Source organism: Takifugu rubripes, chromosome 6 (assembly GCF_901000725.2).
Source record: "Takifugu rubripes chromosome 6, fTakRub1.2, whole genome shotgun sequence".
In the NCBI taxonomy this organism is placed as follows: Eukaryota; Metazoa; Chordata; class Actinopteri; order Tetraodontiformes; family Tetraodontidae; genus Takifugu; species Takifugu rubripes.
Window position 1 is genome coordinate 2357064 of NC_042290.1, and position 19857 is coordinate 2376920.

Here is a 19857-nt window from a genome sequence, read left to right on the forward strand (position 1 = left end):
CTGAAGACGCCCCTGGGCCCCTGGCTTTATTTCTATACAGTGTATATATGACTGATGTTAATGTTGATGTTCTCTGTACATGTGGCATCTACTGCACATCTATCCATCCCAGGGAGACGGGCCCTCATCTGTGGATCTCCTTCAGGTTTCTTCCTTCCCTGAATGGGTTACGACTGGTCCCAAAATACTAAGCGGGACCGGAGAATGCAGACGGGAGGATGTTTGTGTTGAAAAGTTAATTCACAATATTTACACGAATAAAGGAAGGTGATAGTGCAGCTCAACGGTGCGGTGGTGAGCGGTGTGCAAGGAATCCAAAAGGTGTGGAGCTCTTTGGTGAGAGAGAGGTGGTGACCTCAGAAAGGATGACAAAAATACAGGAGTCAGTCATAAGGAAAAGAACAAATTCACAGAGCCCGGAACACTCCAGTTACCACTTGGTGAGCCCGTGTCAGCCTGATCAGCAGTACGTGTGGAGGATGTCAGTGGGACCCAGAAGAAAGCTCCACCGCGCCCTCTAGCGGAAGACAAAGGGGACAGCACCCAAACACACCGTCCAAAACCAGGAACATAGCAAAAAGAGTTGTAAGTTTTTCCTGACCTTGTTAGAGGGTCGAAGTGTAGAGGATGTCACAACTGTGCAGCTTGTTAAGCCCTCTGAGGCAACAATGCTTATACGTTATTTACTTTGTATTACCTATGGTTCTATTAAAACACCTGCACACAGGAAGTGCCCCCTATTTTGAAGCCAAAAAACCTCGGTTAAACTCTCACATCATACAAGGTCTATCTGCCAACACTGATAGACAGGCCAATTGCAATGTTTGGATATTGTGATTAAGTGATATATCGTGATGTCTTAATTGTATAGTGAGTGTTTGAATTTGTGTCTTGTATTGCGTTGTGTGGGTATTGTGTGCTCTGTTTGGCAGTTTGTTGTGATTATGTCGTTTCTTGTATTCTATCAATCAATTTTTATTTATATAGCGTCTTTTACAATCAACATTTTTTTCGAGGCACTTTACAGAATCTCAGGGCCTGACCCCCAACAAGCAACAGTGGCAAGGAAAAACTCCCCTTTAACAGGAAGAAACCTTGAGAAGGACCAAGCTCATATAGGGGGACCCTCCTGCTGATGGGGGGCTGGGTAGAGAGAGAGGAGAAAGGGGAGGACAGGTAGAGGAGAGAATAGGTAGAACATTATCTAACCTGTAGAGGTCTGTGCATCCTTCCAGGGATATGCCTCCCCAGACCACCACTGACCCTCTACCAAACCGGTCATGCTGAATGATGTTGAGGGCAGCATAACGTTCTCCATGGCATCTCCAGACCGTTTCACGTTTGTTGTGTGTGCTCAGGTTGAACCTGCTCTCAGCGGTGAAGAGCACAGGGCGCCAGTGGCGTAGTTGCCAATTCTGGTGGTCTATGGCAAATGCTAATCCCTCAGGCCACTCTCATGGAGCCTGTTTCTAATTGTTTGGTCAGAAACATTCACACCAGTGGCCTGCTGGAGGTCATTTTGTAGGGCTCTGGCAGTGCTCATCCGGTTCCTCCTTGCACAAAGGAGCAGATACCGATCCTGCTGAGGGTTTAAGGAGTGTCCAGCTCTCCTGGAGTAACTACCTGTCTCCTGGAATCTCCTCCATGCTCTTGAGACTGTGCTGGGAGACACAGCAAACTTTCTTGCTACAGCAAGTATCGATGTGCCATCCTGGAGGAGTTGGGCTACTTGTGCAACCTCTGTGGTGTCCAGGTACCACATCATGCTATCAACACAGATGTTGATCCAAGCCAAATGAATAACTACAGCAGTAGAAAGTCAGTCAGTAAAAAATCAACCAAAAGAGATGAGGAGGGGAAAAAAGTATCAGTAGGCTCAACCTGGAAAGCCATTCCTGTTTTGGGGGCCGTCTCATTGTTGCCCCTCTGATGCTCCTGTTGTTGATTTCATTAACAACAAAGCAGCATAAACTGATTAACAACCCCCTCTGCTACTTAACTGACCATATCAATATCCCAGAAGTTTGACTGATAGGTTGCTATACTCTGATTAAAAAGTGTTCCTCTAATTCTTTTGAGCAGTATATGTTACAGATGGATGTGTGGATTAAATGCCTTAGAATATAAAGTGCAGAAACTATTTAAGAAAAAAAACTAGAAAAATGCTAATGATAAATTAAGCAATATAAAGAAGTAGAAGTTAAACTACTGGTAATATGCATAAATTGTTGGGGTCCAGGGTTCGGGGTCGCTCGTTGCCTGTTTTCTCCAGCAGGGGGCGTGGAGGAGCCGATGATTGTCCACAGTTGGCGCTGCAGGCGGACGCACCTGCCCAGAATTTCCATCAGCCTTCCCTTTTTCGTCGTCCTTATGGTAAACCTGACTCTTGCTGCAGTGTTTTTTAACGCAACGATTGCTAACTTTGCTTCTCGTTCGGTCTCCACGCCGACCTGCGGACGTAAAGAGCTCGCTGGACCTGTCTCCTGCATTGGCTCCGCGCTGAAGCTCCCGGTGCACCCCGGAGGACTGGACGAGAGATTCACCTGCGGTCCAGGAGGACCTTTCCGAGTTATTCTTTAATAAAGACTCTTATTTGGACTTAATCCCCACTGCGTTTGCCTGCTTTCGGGTCCTGGAAAAATAATCCTAACATAAACAAGTACAAACAGTAACTATATAGGTTACTAAGCTAGTGTGCTATAGTGTAAATTAATGTAATGTAGTGTGGTGCAAAAGTCTTTTGATCTTAGGTGAAGTGTGTGTGAAGTGTTGTGTGTCAGCTGGAGTTCAGCTCAGCTAATGATATTTAATCGAATGGTGTTTGATTTTTCTACAAAAGAACTGCTGACACTTCTGCCACGACAGTCAACTATGAGGGGTGTTGATATCTACAATGCCGTAAAAAACTTCTTCACGGAGGAAAAAGGTCCCACTACAGAAGTTAGTAACAACAGATATGGCCCCAGCCATGACAGGCCGGCATACAGGCTTCATTGCACAATGCAGAAATGATCCAGACTTCCCAAAATTTCAATACCACTGCATCATTCATCAGCAGGCGATATGTGTGAAAGTGACCAGCTTGATCATGTGATGACTCCTGTTGTAAAGATCATAAACAGGATCCACACAGAAATCCGATGGCTCAGTAGGGGACTATTCTGCAGCCTTTTTTGTCACTTCTAGGTGAAATCAAAGAGTTCATGCAGTCAAAGAGGGAAGATGCATCGCTGCTTGAGGACACAGGGTGGATACTTGTGGACAAGGAAAAGTACAGTTGTGTATCCACAGCAGCAATGAAAATTGCCTGCTTTTTTTTGGTTCAACCTGTCTCTGTGAATCAGCCTTTTATCAAGAACAAACACAGAACCCGGCTGACTGATTTACAAGACTCACTAAGAATTGCAGTGTCAAATAATCCACCAGATTATAATACACTGGGGAGCAGACAAAGTCCAGAGACAAATGTTAAATGTTCATTCATGAAATGTTTAAGGAACTGAATAACTGTTAGATGGTTGGAAGAGATCTTTTGCACTACAAATACAGCAGATGTCCCTCCTGACTTAAACGTGGATAAATGAATCATGTTTACACATTTTTTTTTATCATTTCTATTGTTTGAATCATCGATTATAATTGTGTAAAATAATTACTATTGATATGTGAGCAATCAGTTCCCATAGTAATAACTACTGCTATTTTTATTATCATTACTATTACGATAGTGGTCTGTGGTTTTGTTATATAGGTTTATAAGTTTGTAGCCCTTCGTACTCCTGAGTACCCATGAAATAGCCCTCAGCTTCAAAAAGGTTGGCGCCCTGCTCTAAATGTTTGGAGGCTTGTGAGAGAGAGGACGAATGACTATGATGTCAATTAAAAAATAACAGTAGTTACCAAGCTTACGGACATGAATCCTTATGTGTTTATATGTGTAACAGAAGAGAAGATGATATAGTGTGTTTCAACCTGAGTGAAATGAATGTTTGAATTTATAAAATATCACCAGAAAAGTGTTTTTACTTTGATAAGGAAAAATGAACAGAAATCTGTCATCTGACTGATTCTTGTCTGTAAACCAGCGAGCGGCTTTTGCTGGCTGCTCTAATATTCATAAACTCAACCCTCTTTAACGTCATCATGCTGGGAAAAAGTGAAACTCAACTTAGATGATGACTTCTGATGTCTTCCATCTTTTTTGCCAATGTTCTGTTTGTCTGAGACAAAGTAACTTTACAAACTTTAGCAGAAATGTAAAGATTACAGATCATTCCCGTGCATGGATATTCCCAAGTGTTGGGGCTTTATTTTGGAAGAGGACAAACCAGTCTTTGTGTGCTAATAACAAAAGAAAATCCTGTGTTGGGGTCTTTGTTCAGACCTCTCCCAGCATTCCTGATTACACACTCTCACTCTGGTTTCTCCATCTATTCTGGGCTTTATTTGTAATTTCTTATTCTAATCAGAATATGGATGCATTTATTGTACAGTCAAAGCAAGTGAATCACGCCCACACATCTAATTTGCCCCCCCACACACTACCACCTTTCAAGGAACACAATAAACATATCACTGAAAACATATGTCGCCACAGAATATTCTTTAAAGCTCAGGTTAATCATGGACACACTGTATCCCTGAACTTTGTAGAAAGTGTGTATCTACAGTGTGTATCTACAGACTTCACAGAGTTGCATTATGACGGTGACTTACAAAAGCAATAATGTACCATTAAAACAATTTTTCATTTTTCACATTGTTCATGACAGACCAGAAACAATTATTGTAGGATTTGTAGACTTCCTTCTGCCTTCTTTTTCTTTCTTTTTTTAAGAAATAGTTTAAAAAGAACACCATCAGCAATCGAGCCATATGGTGTTTTTGTATGATTGTATAAAACAGTGTGTGTTGTGTTCTCAACTAGTGTTTTTATTGCCTTTCTAATATACTTGCAGACTAAACCAGAACAGAGAAAAACACGCACAAACATCACAATAAATAGGAAAATACATTTTGCCAGGCAAAATACCACATCAACGTCTTCAGTCTATTCAGTGACTGTCGTGTGAGCCCTTGCTGACTGCTACACTTGACTGAAGCGATTTTTAAAAACAAAACCATGAATTGCTCTTTAGATTGAACCTACTATATACAGCCTGAGATGATGCGTTATACTGGTCTTTAAACCTGAGAGGAAGGAAGTCCCTAAAGCATTTAAGCTAGCTCACTTTCATTATTAGCCCATGGTTAGTGTGTTCCTCTCCACTACCTAAAAACGCTCACTTCATTTTCTAATAAAATTCTATTGTGTTTCATTATGTTTTTCTTAACTTTACAGACACACAAACATACACACACACATACACAAATACTTCAATTTGTAAATGTAAATGCTGTGCTGTTTTGCTACTGAGGCTATAAAAGTGAAAAGATGTTAAAAGCATGTTCATATTTCTGTCCTTAACAAAAAAAGTATTTATTACACTGGAAAAAAGCTTCTTTAACCTTGCCATCAGCATCCATTAGAAACTCAAGAACAGTTGACAGGTTCCCAAAGCAGGAAGGGCTTCAGCCTGAAGTTCTTTCCTCTTTAAAGAGAAATTATCAGTGTCGTCATTATAAAAAGTGCTCCCTGCGGGGAGGGTTCGCCTATTTAGGGCAGTTCAGTCCGGCAAGATTCTTCCAACTTGGTGCTATACAGATAAGACAGCAGCCAAGAGGGAGCTGAGCAGAAGGACTGAAGTGTGGTATCTACTGGCAGAGTTCACGTCCCTCCGAGCGGGTTCTGGTGACTCGTGACCAATGCCATCTGAAGCAAAAGAGACAAAACATTTTCATTTTGCAGTTTGTTCAGAAATCAGAAACAGTGTGCATAATAACTTAAAATGGAAATATCACACGCACTTCCAGATTAAAAATATGTTAGATTTAAACTGGCCTGACACAAATTCTGTGAACAGAACAACGCACGAGGCATTATTGAATGTAAAGGTCAGAATGCAGTCCTGTTAATTTAACTGTTGTCTCACCTCACAGTAACATATGTAACTCTCCATGTGACTATTTCAGGGAGAGCTAGCATCAGTCTAATCCTATGCTATTAAAATACAAAAAACACTGGATTAAGGGTGCAAATTTATGTTTGAGTCAGTGCAGAAATCCTATTGTGCTGCTGTGTTGGACATTGAATTAGGGCAGCATTGTTAAGGAATAATGGATACTAAGCAGCATGCAAATAAAATGATAAACCAAATGCTCTAAATTTATACACAAAAGCAGCACAATTACATCCAGGTAGGTAGCTTCAACAACTAAATTAGCCTCAATAAAGGTTGCCCCCCCCCCCCACACACACACACACACACACGCCCAAACACACGAACACACACAAACACACACTCACCTCTGGGTTCTAAGGAGTTGTGGCTATTGTCCTCAAACTCCACTGCTTCCTGTGTGCTACCAGAGTGTTTTATACAGTTGTCTTGAAAAAACAGAGATGACAATGTGTTAAAAAAGATAATTGGACACCGCTTATCCTCGGTCTGATCACAACTGGGGGCCTGAAAGAATTGAAAAATGTGCAGAAACACAACAACCGACTCACTTTGGGGCCTGACAAATACTTTCAGTCGAAGGCAGCTTCGTCTTCCCTTGCGGTCAGTGATCGAGGCTGTCGAGATAAACCACAGTATAACACATGTTGAAACATGTTTGTCCATTTGAAATTATGGTTGCTGATTTGATGATCGATGCTCTTGCCCGTGGTGCAAAGCCGTCACTTTACTCATTAATGGGATTGTGCTGAATGAACACTATTTGGAAATGTAAATATGACAACTCGACCCAGGTCAACATTGAACAACCAGATTCCCTGACAAAAGAAAGTGACAAAAGAAGTACAACTTCATTGTAAATACAGCCACTCATGGCCAACAAGTTTAATTCCTCTTCCATTTGGAAGACATTGGTCCTATGTGTAGCGTTGATATTCTTACTCCATATTTTATGGTGTGGGACCACTTAGTATCGCTGTCACAAGTCTGTCGTATTGTGAAGAAAATAAGACAAATAAGTCATGAATAAATCATTGTGGAGTTTAGTGATGATTGAGACAGACCTTTTGGCTTTGCTTTGGGTTGGTTTTCTTTTAGTTAGGAAAGGCCAAGAGGAAATGGTTGGTAATGATTGGATGTAGACCAACATATGAGGGAGAGCCAGACTCAACTGTCTCCCATGTAAATTGGATTTCTACCCCTGATGATCCTGATGGGCCAGACTCATCTCATTTTACTGAGGATTTATTAGAAAAACACCCTCACAGCACAGACCTCTCTCCTTCTAGGACAAACAGCCAAACTGATCCCTGTCCTCCCCCTTCTCCTCTCTCTACCCAGCCCCCATCAGCAGGAGGGTCCCCCTACATGAGCCTGGACCTGCTCAAGGTTTCTTCCTGTTAAAGGGGAGTTTTTCCTGCCACTGTTGCTTGTCTGGGGTTAGGCCCTGGGATTCTGGATTGATTAATGGTGTAAAAAATAAGCCTGAAGAATAAATGCTGGAATTTATCAAGTGGTCATATATTTCTAGTTAGTACAGTACTCTAATTTTCTTTTAGCCCCCATCACAATTCACCGTTTAGTTCAGAGCTCTTATTGTGACGGTCCTGGAGATGTGCTGCTCCTTTGTTTTTAAATCACATGCTCGGCCTCTCAAAAGGGGAAAAAAGTGTTTTTAATGAAGAAGAATCTGATGATTAAATCGAGGCAGCAGAGGAAAATGCCATGAAGCTGCTCTGCCTTCTGCTCTGCGCCACTTTGTGTTCACCCACGAGACAATCCTCATTACTGAGGTTCCACCTCCACCAATGCCAGTTGTTGCTCATACTTTGGCTTAAACATCAGCCATGCATGAAACAAGAGGAATTTCAGTCCTCCGTTTTGCTGATTTCTTGGCAGTTTTAATGAAAACGATATATAACGTGATGCTGTGCTCTGAAATTGCTGTAAAAGCAAATATGGCACAAAGCAAACATCTGTATGATACTCACAGATATAATAGTATTCTCTGCCAGGACGAAACTCAAAGCCCAGGGAAAAGGGGGTGAAGAGCTGGAACTTCTCTGAGAACTTGAGTGGCCCATTCGGCGACAGAGGCCTGTTGCACTCCCAGCGTTTGAAGCCTTTGGCAGTGTGGTCACATGAGCTGTAGCCATCATAGTTGACCATGTAGAGAATGTAGCGTTCCGCCCGCTCGTCTGGGACTGCACCGGTGTAGTGAGGACAGTAAACATCAAGGTAGTCGTTGATGCAGACGTCAATATGGTAATCGCCCCGGTAAAAGCTGGAAAGGAAATCCAATATGCGAATAAATTACAATGAACACATACAATATACTGACATGAGGTCACATTTTAAATTTGTTTGGAACTTCGGAATATATAATGAGATTGGAAAGTATTTTGCCAAGGTATTGACATTATTGTGGAGGTTATAAGATATAGAAAGAATAGCATCATACGTTTGGAAAAGAAGACCATGGCCTAGAGGACAGCCTAGGACATACCGGTTTAATTGATAGGACGTCATTCTGTTATTTCTCCCCTCTTCAGTGTGTTCCCCATGAATCCCTCCCACACCACAGCCTGGCATATACCTCTCACAACATATGCTATAGCCTGCGCTAAGCCATATGTTAAGGTTTGTGCACAGCAGTAATGACTAATGCTGGTGTTGAAATTAAAGTTCTCAGGCATTACATGGCTAATCCCTTTGCTAGCAGGGTAATTTAACAGTTATAAGAGAATCCCTATGTAGAATTGAGATTTCATCAGTTCGACATGACGGCTTGATAGAGGAGACATATAGACTCACTAAAAGACAATGGCTCGTCTCATAGTGTCTCTGTCTTTGGACCACCAGGCTTGACTGCGCACAGATGACACATCACACCTATTTTGTGCCTGCCAAGCGAACAGGTGTATCAGACAACTGATCAGCAGTCAGGTGAGATGAAGTAGAAAGGTGTCCGCAGCTGCTGCTGGTGGCTGACACACATCGATTTGGGAGACATGAGCTAGCACTGGGGGAGGATCACGTGTTTGTTACACAGACTATAAATCTATAGCAATACCAGTGACGGTACAACTAGCTTCAAAGCGTGTGGGGGGGATTATCATGAAGCCGCACCCCTCTCAGCATCAGTTATTAAACAGCATATATACTTATATTAATATATATATAAAATCCTTTTGGATGAGAGGTGAAGCATCATCAAAAATCCAAATAGATGTTTTGTCGACCCATTTTAATATGGAGAGTTGAGTTCTAGGACGTCTGAGATCATGGTGTAGTTTGTCATTTTAGCTACTAGGGGGAGCTATGCACTTAAAATAAAGGGTGGCGACCCATAAAACATGTGATCAGCTGGTGTCTGTTGGTCCCATTGGCCTCAGGGTTGATCACCTCCCTCCAACTTTAAAATGAATGGCTCTCCCCCACCTTTGGGATGTTAAATCATTGTTATTTACATGCTTAATTGCTTAATTACACGTCTGTCTGTCTGTCAGTCTGTCTGCCTGCCTGCCTGCCTGTCTGTCTGTCTGTCTGCCTGCCTGCCTGCCTCTCTGTCTACTTGTGTGGTGAAAATGAAAAATAATACAACTTGACATATTAAAGGTTGTCACCCACGAACACTCAATAGGTCAATCAAGACTCTGAACAGAATGACACCATGTGATATTAGTGTTAAAAGGAAGAAATTCAAACCACTACTCCCTGACAACAGCACTACAGCGCTAAATATCCAATCAATAAGGTCGCGGTGCTCTAAGTCGACCTCAGCAGCATTATACATTTTCAAATTCTGAGCTGTCCATCCCCTTACATGGAATATTAGAAAGGACTGTTGTGGAGTCAGTGTAAAACATCATGGGTTGACGCAGTGCCAAACATGGTTGCTCCGGTTCCCATGACACTATTTCCCAACGACACAATGTCCTGTGCTCAGATTTGGCACTTTCTCTGTACGTGTTGCATTCATACCTTCAGGCTCATACACACTAAACTCTGACACATAAATAAACATATTTCTGTTGTACCACCACCAATGACACATAGCTGCAGGAGGGCTCTGTGCAGATCCCTGGAAAATAACCCCACTTAGCATCTGTCCCTTCGGCCTAAAAAAGCTAAGTTAGGGTCATGTTTATTTACAATCATATAAGAACAGCCAGGTGGTGCTTTAGTTCTAAAACTTTAGAAATATCCACTCCTTCAATCTCCAGCCTGACAACCTTGAATCCTAAAAATCAGCCAAATCCAAGCAGTACCTAGAACTCCTCAAATGAAAATAATTGATGTCCCCAGCACAGCGGAAGGGTATCTGCTTAAGGGACCTATTCCCTCAATTTCAAATATATTTCAAGGAAGGACGGTTGTGATTTGGTTAGAAACCTTTCCTCGCAGTAAGGTTCCGGTCCAGAGGCTTTTCTGTGCAGTTTGCATGTTCTCTCCATGTCTAGGTGGTACTCTGGCTTCCCACAATCCAAAGACATGTGTTTCTGTTACAGGCCAATTGGCTTTTCTAAATTTGCCATATGACTGGTTGGCTGTCTTTATATGTTGACCCTGATGGCGACTTGTCCATGGATTCCCCACCGCTCGAGGGCAGTTGGAACAAGCTCCAACACTGTCCTGCAAAAGACCTCCAGGAAGAGGTGGTAGACTCTGGAGTTGTGGTTCTGTACAGTTGTTCAGCTACACATACCAAAATGTGGCCTTTATGGAAAAGTCATTAGAATAAAACCTCTCCTGTGTTCTCACCACAAGTTTTAGCATCAGAAGTTTCCAAAAGAAAGTAGACACTCCAAATACATTTTGGAAAGTGCTATGAATTGGTGAGATCAAAATAGAACTGTCTGTAATGAGCAAAAATCTGAAACGTTTATGTTGGCAAAACAGATGCAGGCCTGGAGCAATAGTGAGGTGCAGAGTGGCCCAACCTTAAATCTTATTTTCTCACACCCCAGATCCTCATTTGGCAGGGACCAGACTCAGACCTCTGACCTCCCCTTCTCAGAGGTGCTCTGACCCCCTGTGCTGCCCTATCACTTTACTGCACCCCAGGGAAATGTGGCCTTGCCCACTAAGAACCCAACATACTCTAAACCCACTAACAGAAGGTTGGGGGATGGACCAGTGGTGCGAAGTGGAACTAACAACGTCTGGACTCAATCATCGCCCATGCCAAGCATACATAGCTCTCCCCGACTACCACTGGACAGATGCTCACATACTCACCACTTATCCAACAGTCTAAGAGTCCTGGAATTTTATATAAAAGTCAATAACAGCAGTGGCTTTCAACCCATTATAATCTCTTTATGCAAATACTGACAATTAGGGAGAAAAAGAAAAATCTCCACATATCAATCAAATTTCCCGTTGTTGCCTCTCCAGGCAGTGATGGATACTGCAATAATAATCACGGTTATCATTTGTCTAAATTAACAATGTTATTTATGAACTGCTTAAAAAAGTCATGGCAATACGACTAAGAGTTAACAGGACAATCTGGTAGTTTAGTCATTCTACTTAAATGTCAACTGAGGCCTTTAAACCAAAGTACCAAAATAATTGATTCAACACTCCTACCAATTTTAGACTATTCTAATATCACAACATTAATAACAGTGATATAGTGCCAAAATTGATACAAGGCTATAAGAGACTACATACTGAAACCTACTTAGGAAGCACAGTTCTGTCTTCTTAACATCCCACAGCAGGCCAAGGAAAAACAACACATGTAACATCATGTTAGGACTAAACATAGAACCTCTCTGAGTGCCCTGCATGCCAGTGCCAAGTCATACCACCTGGCCCACTCAATCTGCTCCCACTCAGCCCCATAACACACCTCCCCTCTTTCCCTTGACACAGAGTGTCACAGTCTTGTCATTCGGCTTATGAACCCAAGATCTAAGATCTGCAAATGCACCAAGCTTGAATTCACGCATGCCACCTTTAGAAGTGTAGGACTCCCTTTCACTCAACCTTACTTAAGGGGGCTGTATTTCATATTCACACCCGTCGAGGTATCCTAGTGTTAGCACAGGTGGAGGCAGCAAGATGCAATGCAGAGCGCACTGTCAGTGTAGTGATGGCCCATATTTTGGGACCTCCAGTGAACAGATCTCAATGCATATAAAAGGGTTCCCCACTGTTACAAAGCATAAACAGACCTAACAGGTGTTTAGAAATATGAAGTGTGTGTGTGTGTGTGTGTGTGTTCATATGCAGGACTAGCATACAAACAAACCCACTACAAGAGGAGTTGTTCTATGTTTTTAAAATAATTGTTTTTAACAAAGTGATCTACTCATTACCTAAAGTGACACTAAAAAGCTTATGGAATACCCTCCCAGAACGATCGAGGGCTCCACAGATGGCTGATAGCTTTTAAAAGGTTTTAAAACCTGCATTTATAAAAAAAAAAAAAACATTTTACTTTTCTGAAAGTTACTGAACTCCACTCTAGTCAGGTTTTCTCTGTGGCCTAGTCACAGTAATGTGTATTAGCCATTATTCTGGATTTAAAATGTTTTGAAGACAGCAAGAAAGAGATTCCAGAGATCCATCCCACAGTACTGCACTGGGGTGGAGGCTCCATCTATCTATACATGGAGCTCATATGAGCTGGGCGCTGCCTGCCCGCCTGCATATGTCTTGTGCAATGTAAATGAAAAAGGCAAAACTATACATATTATATGTTGTCTAACCTTAACCCAAACATGAAAACTCTCTCTAATTTTAGTGTTAAAAAGGAAGGAATCCAATCATCTACTCAACTATCCATTCATTAAGCATCAACACTACGCAAGATGACCACGGCACAGCATTATACATTTTTACAAGTTGAGCAGAGCTGGACCTGCCATCTTAATCCTTCCTCCTTTCCTTTCCACCTGTTCTTTTTCCACTTGAGCTAAGGGTGCCTATCGTAACCCTCTAACTCTAATCACTTTAATACAGCATCTAAGCCACTGCCTCACTTGTCCCTCTTTCTGTCTTACCCCTGGTATGTGAGTTCCATCATCACTTTGTGGAAAAGAGCATCATTTTAATGTGTTTCATCATTTCCTTCCATTACCATTAGAAATGCTGTAAAAAGATACGACCACTTATACGAGACATCGTCAAACAACGGACTGTGGGCAGATGGTTGGACTGTAGCTCTTGTCCAAACATCAGCAAACTCTGTCATCACTTTCTACAGCTTCACGTGCTTTGGTGCTTAATGTTCATCCAGCCTGCCTTCATTCCGGAGAATGAAGGTGGATGGACCGTTCAACTATCAAAACAACCACAAGTTTAAGCTCTGCAGCAATATCCATCCATCCATCCATCCATCCATCCATCCATCCATCCATCCATCCATCCATCCATCCATCCATCCATCCATCCATCCATCCATCCATCCATCCATCCATCCATCCATCCATCCATCCATCCATCCATCCATCCATCCATCCATCCATCCATCCATCCATCCATCCATCCATCCATCCATCCATCCATCCATCCATCCATCCATCCATCCATCCATGTAGATAGAGAGTGAGTGAGAGATTGATTGAAAACGTGGAGAGCAATTCTGCTGATTTGTTAACCTTCAAAACTACCAACTGAAAGTATATTGAGCCAGTGATGTCTATGTGTCTATGTGAAATATATGTTTGTGGACTAAGCCAAAGTTTAAAATCACTACATCATCATCATTTACCAGTAACCACAGTAATCAGTAATGTATACATTTACAAATATCTTTTTGTTTGATAATGTCACATGATTCAGTTGCTCAGTTTTCTGTTAAGAGATTAAGAGAGAGTTTAAGATGTTAAGAGAGGTTTTCATTGTCACTAAAGGTTTTACTTCTGCAATACTAGTCATATACTAACTTGCCCCAGAAACTTCAGGACAATCTACCTTTAAACTCATAAACACTGTCTTTAATTGGCTATTGACTAAGAGAGCCTTTAGAGAATTAGCTGAGTAATTAAGGAAAAGGAAACAGACTGTATCAGCTTATTCTTGCACAAAGTGCCACAAATGAGTATCCATCAATTCCACATCAATGCTGATTTATAAAGTTATTCACATCATTAGGCACATTTGACCAGGCACATTATCACAGTATCACATCATTGAGGCTGAGATTAGGCCTTGGTTTAATGCCTAAAGGTCACAGAGAGCACCTTCCCTGTGTCATTAGGCGTTCACTGAGCATAACCCATGGAGTGACCCTACTCCTCTAGATGGGTGGCTAATCCACCTCAACAAAGCCTCTCTGACAGCTGGAGCACCATCAGTCAGGTAAAGCAAACCACTTCATCCTGATCCACACAGGTGGTTTTCTTGGCTCCTTTATATGTTTGTTTAGGTGTGTGTTTATGTGCAGAGGTGTGGTAGGTCACAGGAAACCTATGTGATAAACAGTATCCCAGAGTAACTTTTATGGGGGTAGGGGGCTTTAAGTGCATGTCATGTCAGGACATGTTAAGATTCATACAACATGAGATTGTGTGATGGTGAAAACAAGGTCGCAGCCACGCTTGGCCAGCAGACTGATTAGGTTGCCATTTTTTGACTGAAATCTCCATAATCCTATAGATCATTAAGCTGAGGTCAGAAGTAATGAAAAAACGCATTTAAATTCATTTATCTGGAATGAAATTTCATTTGGAAATAAAGCAGGATATCTTATTTTCTTAATGAGCAGATGAAACCTGCCATTTTATTTATGTTATTTATAATTGGTCTTCATGCAACCACTGAGTATGGACCTTGATAAGAAACTGGGACGGGTTTTTGAGCACCGATCCAGAAAAGCTGTCCTATGGTACACTGTACTGTATACATTGCATTCACTAAACCTGGGTTTGTTCATTCATTTGGCACCAAATGAGCAACTGTGGTAAACTCGATCTGTATTCTTAGTTGTGAAACTGCAACATATCATCTCTTGATGTTAGGGTTAGGGTTAGGATCTTTTAATAAAAAAATAAGAATAAAGAGTAGAAATAAGTAATATGTATTTATTTATCTAATAACATTTATTTATTGCCTTTCTGAACAAGTACAGGAGGAACACATGGACATGCGCAACATTTTTGGTGGAAGTGTGCCTCTATATACATTTCTGCCTGCTTCCTGACTCCTATTTCTCCACACTTGTCATTAGACAGGAGGACCATGGCAAGTGGTGTGTGTCCCAGCCAGACTGAAGAGGCTCTTGCAGGCCTGTTAGCATGTGGAGGGTGTCAGGTGACAAGAATCAGAGCTGTAGGCACAGATAGTTGCTGATGGCTGCAACAATCTGAAGATTCACCTGAATAAATACCATCACCAAGACGAGAACCAGACTAAACACACAGCCAGGGTTTGTGCCCAATGTCTGTTTGAAATAGGAACACTCTAATTAGTGTTCAGAAGTTTTAGTTCTTTAAATTTACAGAGCTTATAAATGGACTCCAGCTCAAGCACAGGTATAGGCAGGGTTTAGATGGCCAGCATATAAGTCAAGTTTTCAGTCAAGCGTGATCAGATATTTTTAGTCCACTAGAACAGAGAATGAAGATCAATGACTTTACAGAGTCAGGGTGGGAACAACTAAGTGTTGGCTGGGATGTTTTTGGTAATGAGCAAACAATTCACACTACTGATTACTGAATATTTATATGTGGACGTTTATGTGTCAAATCAAATCAAAACATGTAAAGTAAAACCATAGATGATATCAACAACCTAAACTAACATACCTCATAGCTGCTAACGATCTCTGATAATCTCTGAAATGCTGGTTTATTCCCTGAAGGTCTTCTCATTATTGCGTCATTTTTTATTTATTACTTCAAAACATAATTTTCCCATTTAGATTCACCTTTTGTCTTCCTGGATGATCTGATACCAGGGAAGAGATCTTATACAGATATACACACACCCCTTAAAGGTGCACTACGCAGTCATGCATGACATCACTTCTGTTGATGTTTAAAGTAAATAGAAAACAAAAGAGAGCAGTTTGGAATCTCACCCCATGATTCCATATCTGTCATTAAAGCCTTGCTCACACTACACGACTTTCTGAGTCTTTGGGTCGCTGATTTGTTCACAATGTCACTTTCTGCCATGTGACTGGTTTTTGATAATATTTCACTTAAAACTATGCATTTTAATGATATTTGTGGCTATTCCCATATGTGAGAAAAGATCAACATGACAGTTGTTTGCTTGGGTAAAAACTGACAATAATAATGAAAATGAAAATAAAGAAATTCATATAGATTCAGTTATTTGCTAAAAGGCTGATACTGTATTTTCTAAAATCCATCTCCTCTTTAAAAAATGAACATAAAATTCTCTTAAGATTGACTGCCTGAAAATTCAAACAAAATGTGAAACTTGACAAATTAGCATTTTGCAGGCTCAGCAGGTAGACTGAACCATTTTATGTGAATAGAGAGGACGAGATGTTGAGAAATGTTTCTAAAACAAATATAATTAGTGTTACCACCAATTCATTGTAAATAAAATATATGCCTGATTGCACATTTGTTACTGAGTTCATATTATTTTGTCAGTATTATAATTGACAGGGGCCTCTCTGGGTCGATAAGTGACACAGAAAATGTGTGAATGCAAAGGGCATGCGGGCTTTTTTTCACTGTAAACACAGCAGAAAAGAGCCTGAAGCAAAGCTCTGTGTCTGCTCTTATTGGCTGGACCTTGTTTTATGTCATTGCAACCCGACTCCATTAAGGACGCTAGATATCCAGTTTTCCGGTCTTGGAGGTGTTTAATGACCTAGTTGACGGTCAGTGTACAATTGCCTCACCCAAAATTGGGGGAGGGAGCAACAACCATTCAACAACCTTACGACTGGTCTAAAACTGTGGGAACGGGGTTTGATGAGCACTGAAACCAAGGGTGGATCTGTGCTACACTAATGTTGCTAAGATGGCTGAGCTAACTCCAACTGTTCAGCGGGTAGATTTATATTTTTATCTGCATGTGCACGAACCTCTCCCCCTCCCCAACCATCCGTCGGTGATTAGCTGGAACATGGTTTGTTATCTTGTTACATCCTGTTCCTCTAGTGGTTTTTTAATGTTTACGACCCCGTGTTTTCTCCAAAGACGAGGCTTTTTTGCGGTGTATTCAGGGGACAGGCATTCAAGGCGAGATGCCAACAATTTCTGAAAAAAATGAAATTTTGCTGAAACCATGCAAGTAGCACCTTTAGGTCAGTAACACTGCAGTGAAGTTCTGAGATGCACTGTGTACGTAAAAAAGCATATATACGTCTTCTTTTAACATGATGAGTCAGCATGTACATCAGCGAATATTTGAGACAACTCTCCACTTGGCAAGGCACTCCCAGGACTTGCCAGCTCTACCGCCCTGCTATGACTGAAGCGCCCCCGCCACACCATAAATGGATGAGAGCACAGGGATGGCCCTGCAGTCAGTGGCACAGCTCCGACTAATGACATGCCACAGATTCTGTGCCAGTGATGGATGAGATGCACGTTTGTGGCAGCAGTAAGTGGAGGGTGTTGACAGCGAATGCCGCACAATAGCATGATATTACAGTCAATGAGATTTTAAATGGGCCCAAGTGGATTTCTGACAGATGGTCACAGTCTATGGAAAGGGTTTTTATTTTGGTTATACACTTAATACTTCAACCCATGCAACAAGTAGACTTTTTAAGTACTTGACCATGACTAGATGCACACACAGCAAGATATGCGAGACATCAGGAAACCGGCTTTCTGGAGCAGATACTGTCCAAAGCATGCAGATGTATCAAAATGTGTGTATGTAAACCACAAAACTCTTTGAGCATGTGGATATTACTGTCACATACCTAATACACAGAGGCAAGTCATTCAGTAAGACATTATTAGCTATAGTCACTACAGCAACCAAACCAGGTTTGCACCCAACAACAGAAAACACACATAATGTTACAGCTCAGATTCTGGAGATGAAAATACCCTAGAGACATCCTCAAGAGACCGAAGATGAGGTGTCTTGGAAAGCTCCAAGTGGAAACAACTCTGACTTGAAGAGTCAGTTGAGGCCAAACAAGGAATCAGAACTTTCCTTTGCTTGAGCCGTGCCGCTATTCTCCATTGCAGATTTTAAGTGCACATGCACACAAGTTATTAAATTCGGAAGGACATGGTAGGACCAACCCCACAAACACCTGGGAACCCCGGGACCAGGATATAGTTGATGTAGTGCTGTAGGCTTTTTAGATTGCTTCAAAAAGAGACATACCATAATGTGTTCATTCCAAACACAGAGACCCTTTCAGAGCTGAAAGGTTGCAAAATAACAACAAAAGAATTTGTGCTACTTGACAAACAAATCCTGCGTACCCCATCTTTAATCTAGGCAGTGTTATTTGTTGTACTGAAAACACATGACTAATTCATATATGGATGTTATATATGCTATTACCGTATTTTCACGACCATAAGGCGCAACTGTATTAAAAGGCACAGTCTCAGTTATGGGTGCTATTTCTGTATTTAAAACATACATAAGGCGCACCGTATTATTAGGCGCATGCTGAAAAATACAGTAAAAAATGACAACGGAAGTAAAACAGTGAGTTTCTTTAAGTTGTTTAAGTAGTAGAAGTGGTGTACTGGGTGACTGGCACGCCACTGTTGACATTAATCCATCTGGGCTGAGAAGGGATCCTAAAATTCCTCAGATAAAATGGCAGTTAGTGAACCAGGACAAAGGGGAAAAACTGAAGCAGCAGGTCGATGAATGTTGTCAGTCATCCAGGTTGAAGAGCTTAAGTTCTTGAACGGAAGAAGATTCTTGGATAAAAGGTGAAACATCTTCAAAAAAACTGAAGGAAGTCCAGGTGAACTTTCCTAAGACAGAATTGTGAAGCAGCAGCTGTTGCACACTGATTAAACCCAGGACTGAAGCACTGAGAAGCGTGTCTTTGTCCTCATGTGTACCGACAGAAACTATTTATTTCTCATCCGTTACCCTGATTTGAACCTGACAACTTTGCGAGAGCTGCAGAGAACCAGCGACAGGGTGATGGATGAGAAGATGAACGGGGGAAAATAAAAAAGGGAGAACATATTCATTCTCCACAGTTTCTATTTGACCATCCCACTCATACTGACCCGCTCGAACAGAAATTTGATGAGTGCCGAGTGAATCTCATGGAGTGGATTATATGTCAAAAGATGATCTACTCTCTGAGGGGACAAAATATGGACTGCAGTTTAAAAGGCCTTAATCTGTGACCCAAACTTTCTGTATTCTTTGATCTGAAATCACCGAGCACATGATTGACCCCCTGGAAAAAAAAATGAAAATAACATTCACATTAGACACTGATCCACTATTATGACAGCAAAAATACACAACATTTTATCCACTTACACAAAAGCCGCAGAAATCTCAGTCTTCAAGCTACAGATAAAAGTCTTTTGGCAAAAAGGAGTCCTCCAAAGTCTGTTTACTCTGTTTACACACACACACACACACACACACACACACACAAACACACACACTGTGGTGCAACTGCAAATGAAGCAGCTGTTGTGGAAAGCCGAACATTCCTCTAATAATTTACAGAAGGTACTACAGAGAGACTAATGAGGAGAAAAGTGTGTGTGGTCCTTCATAGCTCCACTGGAAGAGCATGGTGCCACCTTTGGTGAGATTACAGACAAAGGCTAAATACCTCAAGTGAACAAAAAAGAAGACAAGAGACCATGCTGCTTGTAAATGAAACTTTTCTATTTTCTTATCC

At 41.4% G+C, this 19857-nt stretch overlaps 1 protein-coding gene and 1 long non-coding RNA gene across 2 annotated transcripts in view; one reads left to right on the top strand and one right to left on the bottom strand.

The window, feature by feature from the left end:
• Positions 1-2142: 2142 nt before the first annotated feature.
• Positions 2143-2603, top strand: LOC115250217 (uncharacterized). The gene is made up of 2 exons (XR_003888811.1): positions 2143-2373; positions 2465-2603. It is a non-coding gene; the product is annotated as an uncharacterized lncRNA (long non-coding RNA).
• Positions 2604-4283: 1680 nt separating this feature from the next.
• Positions 4284-19857, bottom strand: part of LOC101076719 (ephrin-A5b-like) — a 39190-nt gene continuing 23616 nt past the window's right edge. The window contains exons 2-5 of the mRNA XM_011604472.2: positions 8051-8343; positions 6611-6676; positions 6407-6487; positions 4284-5812 (exon numbers count right to left, since the gene is read on the bottom strand). Of these exons, the coding sequence (XP_011602774.1) occupies positions 5697-5812; positions 6407-6487; positions 6611-6676; positions 8051-8343 (556 nt within the window). The 3' untranslated portion in view covers positions 4284-5696. The remainder of the gene's footprint in view (positions 5813-6406; positions 6488-6610; positions 6677-8050; positions 8344-19857) is intronic.